Source organism: Charadrius vociferus, unplaced genomic scaffold, assembly GCF_000708025.1.
Source record: "Charadrius vociferus isolate BGI_N301 unplaced genomic scaffold, ASM70802v2 scaffold23, whole genome shotgun sequence".
NCBI classification, from domain to species: domain Eukaryota; kingdom Metazoa; phylum Chordata; class Aves; order Charadriiformes; family Charadriidae; genus Charadrius; species Charadrius vociferus.
The window spans coordinates 1,163,255-1,170,577 of NW_009647676.1; the positions used below are offsets into that span (position 1 = coordinate 1,163,255).

Here is a 7,323-nt window from a genome sequence, read left to right on the forward strand (position 1 = left end):
AAATACAATAATATATCACACTTGTCTGTGTGTATGTTTGTCTTCAGTGAATGCAAATTAATTGGGTTAAGGTAATACTGAAAGGTGAGTCAGGGAGCCTCTGTGGATTTTAAATAATTTGCAAGGTTTAAAATAAAGATGGGCTTGCATTTGTGTGATTAACATTACTGAAATGTGAAGCTTAAGTATCTTACTGACTGTAGCAGAGGGAGAGGTTCTCAGTGGTTCGTTTGAGCTGTTGTAGGTGGTAGGGTAGTGTACTGGTTGGTCATCCAAAGCCAGTGGCACTAACACTTCAGAAATAATCTAAAATTAATTTGAAAGTACTTCTTGCACAGCCAACAATTTTACTCTGCCTGAAGATCTTATTAAAATTGCTGTCGAGAAACCAGCTGTTGCCCTTCATCACAACTGTGGCTTGTTTATAAGTATACATGTTTATTAAGAGGTTGTGACTAGCAAAAGCTGCCAATCTGGAATGCAGAAGAGCTTTTGGTGTGTTTATAATATTATTTTCGTACCTCCCCCTAGTAACATGTATTATTCTGAATCAGTAAAGAAGTATGCTTTCGTTGCTTCACCTGTGCATGCCTGAGAGTGTAGGTGTTGGTTTCTGGAAGCAGAATCTCAGACCTGCAGAGCCTAAAGGCTCATGTTTACCGAGCCAGTCAGCTTGAGCTTTTGTTTGGAGAAGTCTACACTCGCTCAGCTTGCTGAGGAACAGGGTGAATACTATGACAGGAAATCTGCCCAGTTGTTTTAAAAGCAGTCTTAAAATCCAGTCATCACTACAGGAAAATTTGATTTTAATAATTTTATAACCTTATACAAAACCTTCATTCAATTTTTCCCCAACGGTTCTATAAAATAGTATATCTTACAAAGGATTTGCTATGCTAATGCGTAACTTATTTTTTAATGGATTTAAATAGGACTAGATAGGATTTGTAATACAAACCATTTTCATAACTAATGTACTTAAAACTTATTTATTATGTAGCTTTTAATATGCCCATTTTTCTGGTATCTTGCATTTTAGCTTATTTCACCATTGTGCTCACTAGAGCCAAATATGTCAGATAAACTGGGGGCACCTTCAGCATCCCTGGAACAGTTCACGTTGCTGCTTCCTGTTTTAGTTCCTTTGCGTTTCTTCCAAGCTGCTCTCTCACTTTCTGATCATCTTTCATATAATAGATCGTAAGTGGTTTGCTGCATTCTTGGAACGAATGACAGGGTTTTACCTTCAGACAAGGTCTACTATCCATGCTTCTGCATCCTGTTTTTTGACATGTGGCCAGCTTTTGATCACATTGCTTAAAGTTGAAAAAGTTGTTAACTTGCAGAAAAGCTAAACAGCAACCAAAATTGTGTGTCATAGTATTATACTACCCAAAGCATTTGTAACATTGTTAAGCAACACTTTACATGAGGTGTGCGTGCCAGTTGACACCTGAGGAAAAGTAGAGCCCCCAGCATGAGTTTAGAGGGTGATAACTTCTGTTGAGTTGGAGTGTGAATGGTGGAGGGGGGAGATGGATATGTGTGAGACTTAATGGTGGTCTAAGGAAGCAAGTCTTAAACTGCCTTGTTGGTAGTGGTTCTTGACCTTCTTGACTTACAAGTCACTTTATACTTTGGCATGAAAAGTGCATGTGTGTGTGTGTGTGATGAATTTATCTGTACTGACAGTTACAAGTTTATATTCCGAGAGAGGACTTGTGCTTGTAAGTAACTTTTCCATCAGCAGCATGTCTTCAGGGATCCCAGAGATTACTGTTCAATAAATTTAGTGCAGGAATGGAGAGAGCTACTTCAGGAGTATTTTATCTTGAAAGACTAAACTTAAGTGCACTGAATCACCCTGTTAAATTGCCTTCCTTTTCTTATCTGCTGGTTAGTTTTTGTGCTTTTCTGCTTTTCAGTTGACCTATGGAGCTACTGCATTTGTATATAGAATTAGAGTACTAAGTTCAGAAAAGCTAGTCCAAGTACTTAGGTAGGGCTGGACGTTTATGTACTAATGGCATCACTGTTGTAAAATTGTTTTAAAATTATCACTCTTAATGCTGTGGGGTCTTTTCTCTTGGAGACTTGTGTATCCTGTATTGATAAAACACAGGTTGCATTCTGACGTGCTATTTATTTTCCCATGGTCTTTTGAGGATGTCTGATTTTTGCATCTGTGAGAGTGCTCTTCAGCAGTCTGTCTTGCAGGATTTGCAAACATTTCTGTTCATTTAAATACCATTTACAGCTGGAAATATTTGTTTCCTTTAAACTCATTTGGGACTCTGTCAACTATAAATCTGTAAATTGTTGTCCAGTTATTGCTTTGAGTATGTTTATTGTAGACTAAGCACTTTGCTCCTTCTTAAAATTAAAATATTGGGAACATTATAAACATTGAATACTTTGCAACATTGTGTAAAATTATTTGTTTTAATTTCAGTTGTTTAGAAAAAAAATGCATTACACACATTGTTTCTCTTGCTATTGTTTAAAGATTTACAATCGTGTACCCCCAGAATAAAATACTCTTCAGGTTTATTTTTTCAGCCTTATTAGCTTTTTTGTGACCTTGAAATTTCTCTCTTTGTGAGCCAGGATGCGTACTTGAATATTACCTAATGCTTTTGTGTGATTTGAACATAGTTTATGTCATTCTTCCAAATATCTTATAATTGTTCTTCATAAAATGAATCCATTGTGCACTAACTTGGAAATAAATTCTGCAACACAGAAAACAGAACCTGAGCCAAAATCTTTACTGCTGCAAGATGTCATGAAAAAAGTTGGTGACTTGCAGAAAAGAGACTTGAGATAAACAGCAACGAAAATGTCATGTTTAGCAGTCTTTACTCAGAAAACATTCATACCATTGTTAAAGCAGAGCTTACAGTCTGTGAGTTTGTTGCTACAAATTCCCAGCCAAGAAAGAAAAGCTGGAGGAGTTTACTTCTAACTGATCAGGTCTCATATTCCAGTACAGCCAGTGTATGTAGAATTGCATTTTTCGAACAGCACTGGTGACTGACTGCTATGTGCTGTAAGTGAGGCAGATCTCCAGAGTTGAGAGAGCCTACAAAGGCACAGTTGAAGAGAAGTGAGGAAAAGAAAGATGGTATGAAAGTAGAATTGCCAGGCTGAAGACATTCATTTGGGGAGTCTCAGAGCAACTGCATTTCCAGCCATTTTTTGCTAACCATGTCTTTATCTGAAGAGATAATTATATTTGTTTTCTTTCTCTAACCTACCAAAATTTAAACCTACCTTTTTCTTCTTATCCATGCTGGTTTACCAGTGATCTTCTAAAACAGTTTATTATCACATGGGCTTCCACCCCTAAGTGCATGTCTTTCCTGGTTGGGAATCTTCTGTTGCAACGATTACCTGGTACTGTGGCTTATTTCCCCCCTACTTTTTTCTCAGGGAGATTATTGATTTTTTTATTTTTTTTTTGGCAGGCCAGTGGCACATAATGTGATCTCTCCTCAGCCACTTTAGTAAAGTGTGATTCAGACTAACATGGATATCTATTAAACTACTGGTCTGCCAAAGGACTTAGACCAAAGCATTCAGGGAGTACTCACATTTTGTTCCGTTTTGCTAAGTCAAAGAGACTGTCAGGTTAGCAACAGTGAAGTATTAACAAATGTTAATAAGTGTGTCTGTGTGAGAGATGGGGGAAATAAGCTCCATGTAAATAAGCATCTGCATCTATATGCTAAATGAACATAAGAACTGAGCCCTTGTTTCTTCTGTTGCCATGATACTTAACCAATTTGAACTTTTTCTTCTCTCTGTAGGACCCCATGAGGAAAAATGGTGGTCTCTTGTGTTTCTCATGGCATTTTCTATACAGAGAACAGTTTTGAGTAGTGTGAGATTTACTCTTCCAACTTTTGAAATTAATTCATGTTGTTCCTAGTTTGCTGGGTCCAGCTTGTTGGATAGAAACTCTGGAGTGTCCTTTAATTTTATCTAGAAGGATTGGAGAGGAAGAGAACTGTAAGAGCTTGGTACCTCAGAATAAAGATTCAGGCTAAATGATGCTTTACTTGAGCTGCTACTTGATAATACAGGTGATCTCTTATCAGAATTTCCCTTTTACTCACTGGGGGTTTTGTCTAATGGTCTGCTTTTTAAGAAGAGAGACCCTGTTTTCCAGTTGCAAAGATTATTCTGCTCTGATACTGCCTTTTATGTACCACGTTAAACCAAATATGCCTTTAAAAAAGAAGCAGTAGTAGTCCAGGAATTACAGTGATGGTCTGACCAGTGTTACTTTCAAAACCTTTCTGTATTAGCTCATACACTCGTGTATTTTAAACTGGCATGATCTTGCTGCATAATGGAGCTTTCTTTTTGTTGACTGCCTTTTATACTGTGGTTTGATGATATTCCGTCTTTGGCAGCTCTACTGACTTTAAGAGGTTCCTAACTCTGAGCAGAACATGATTTGTGTGAAGATAAATGCTTATAGTGCTGAGCTGTGAATTGGATCAAGGATCCTGCTTAGGGACTTCTTTCCTAGGTGTTTTTTTAAATTGGATGGGTCCTGTCAGTTCAGTTCAGAAAGTAGCTCCACAGACATTTCATGGTTCACCTCAGCTGACAGGCGGTAGCACTGTTAAAGGAACAAGTGCTTAGTGAGAGGGAGCAGAATTTTCTTGGGTTAGTATTGCTGCCCAAGCCAGCATGTTGTTAAACCTTGGCCTCAGTTTCCTCCTACAAAAACGTTTAGTCTCATCTGGTGTTCTGAAAATAGACAGCCTCACTTTGAACAATCTAGAAATAAAACATCTGCATTAACGTTCTTATTTCTGATTCCAGTGTTGTTTTTTCTTTCAGTTCGCCCTAATTAAGATGGGATAAGAAACTTCTTGATGTTTTATGCTGCCTAAATCATAAAGCAGTGGTTTCCAGCACTTTATAGCCATGTGGGCTGTCTGTGCTACTCTGCCAATGGAATTCAGTAGTGTGCAATAGCCCTATTCCTGCCCGTGGGCCTGCTTTGCAGTTGCACAGCTGTAGGCCCCTCTGTCTTATGAAGTTCTTTCCTGCAGGGGCTGGGTGGCCAGGACTTACCTGCTGCTGCCGAAACAATTCCCAAGCTGACTGTCAATTGCTGACTTTCCTATGGAAACCTCCCTGTTATAATATAATTGTGTAAATTGTCCCACAGGTTTTATAAACGCATAGGAGAAGTCCCATGTCCTTTCCTTTCAGTTCATATTCAAATTGGTAAGTGATGTACAGTAATCTTCACGGCTCCATAAGATGACTTACTGTAAGAAGGATGCAAAGAACTGAGAAATGTCCAAACATTATGAATCGGTTATTTCAATATTTCAAGCCATTTCTTAATATATGTAGTGACTCTTGGTGTATCAGAAGCATCATGTAATATTGATGTGAAATAAATCACTAACGATACTTGTAGCAAGGGAAAAACACCGTAAATTTTCCTTTAGAAAGATATTCTACGGACTCTTGTGTTGCAGGTTCTTTTAAAGAACTGAGGAAAACCCAAGTGTGTATATTGGCATAATGAAGGTGATTACTTTTTTTCTTTTCGGGGGGTAATTTGAAACAAATTAATAAATTTTACAAGTTACGGCTCCAGTTTTGCAGTGAATGGTTCGCTGATCTCTCCCCCCTCCCCTTTCCTTCTCACTAATATTAGTATCAGCACAGATGGAAGGGTCCACCTGCATGGATTTTATTGCAGAATCTGTATCTGTGTGTAAGTATATGATTGTTTTCCTTAAAATATTTTATGAACGCAGGGACTTTATGCCACAGAGAAAGTGTCAGGGAATACTTAGATCCTTTCTTAGAACAATTAAGTCAACAACAGCTATTTATGTAGAGATTTGTATTTCATCATAACTTACAACTCTCTCTTCTTTTTCCAGGTGGATGCACGGAGCATACCAGTGTTAGCAAAATGGCAAAATTCTTATAGCATTAAAGTTGTACTTCAAGAGCTAAGACGTCTAATGATGTCCAAAGAAAATATGAAGCTTCCACAACCTCCAGAGGGACAAACTTACAACAATTAATTTTAGCTGATTCTCAAACTTCTGTCTTAAAACAACAACCTTCTACTCATGTTAATGTCTTGATTAAATCTCACAATGCAAACACCCACACATTAAAAGAAATTCAGCTGGTATACATGACCTGGACGTTTGTAAGAATATATATAATATATGTATGCCCAATATGTTTTCAGGCACTATGGGAGAAAAAGGCAGCACAATTTTTTTTTTTTTTCTCTTATTGAGGCACTGTCATTCAAGTATAAGCCTGAAATAGCCTAAAATTGGAATTCAGGTTTTACAAGATGAAAGCATGACAGAAAGTGTCAGATTGCTGTGGAATAATATATGTTTCTGAAAATAAACTCTTGAGAAGGCAAAATATAAATGGCATGCTTTATCCATCTTGCTTAGTAAAAGAGCTGCAGTTAAATTTGTTTTAAAGTAGCAGGTACAGTGAATACCGTTGCTCATCTTGTTTAATTTTGCAAGGGTGTGGGTGCCGACTACTAGTAGTGTCACAAAGTATGTTCAAGATTGTTTTGATACCTGTATTTATAAAATGGGGGGATTAATTTCTGTTAAGCAGCTCCTGTGTGTTACATGTATCGGACATGGCAAATATTTGTTTACAGTCTTTGTTCTAATAAACCATGCATTTAAGTTTTAGTGAAACAAAGGAAATGTATGGATATGTGATTGAGATTAAAGTTAGTCTTAAAATGTAAATAAAATGTGGAAAGTGTCTGAGGCTGTGCCATTTCTATAATAGTGATGTAATATATGTACAGTTACTTGCAGAAGTAGTGGAAAGCCAAACATAATATTGCTGCTGGTTTTACATGCACCTTTTATTCTTACCACTTTTGTATGCTTAGTCTACTTGAGAGGTCAAGGTGTTCCGTTTGTTGCAGGGGAGTAAGTTCTGTCATCTCTAGTACCACTTCTTTAGACAAGCTTGCACTGTGTATGTATATATATTTAAAAACGGGCACCAACCCCCCAAACCAACCCCAAAATAAAAACAAAAAGAACCTTTGCTTACCCACCTCTCCTTCACATCCCCTCCAGATTCTTTTGAGAAACGAGCATAATTTTCACTTTGCTTACTTGACCTCTGAGCAGGTTTCAGACCACATTGCTGGAGTCTGTCCTACTTTGCAGTCCTTTGTCTTGCTTTTGCAGTTACTACCGTGATTCTTGCTTTCTTGCATCTTTTCCTCTTTTATGTTTCTTGCCTTTTTTTTCTTGTCTGTTCCACTTTTGCCTTTTCTGA

At 37.5% G+C, this 7,323-nt stretch overlaps 1 protein-coding gene across 1 annotated transcript in view; it reads left to right on the forward strand.

The window, feature by feature from the left end:
- UBE2V2 (ubiquitin-conjugating enzyme E2 variant 2) overlaps positions 1 to 6,794 on the forward strand; it is an 11,223-nt gene extending 4,429 nt beyond the window's left edge. The window contains exon 3 of the mRNA XM_009881119.1: positions 5,922 to 6,794. Coding sequence (XP_009879421.1) covers positions 5,922 to 6,068 — 147 coding nt within the window. The 3' untranslated portion in view covers positions 6,069 to 6,794. The remainder of the gene's footprint in view (positions 1 to 5,921) is intronic.
- The last annotated feature ends 529 nt before the right edge of the window (positions 6,795 to 7,323 follow it).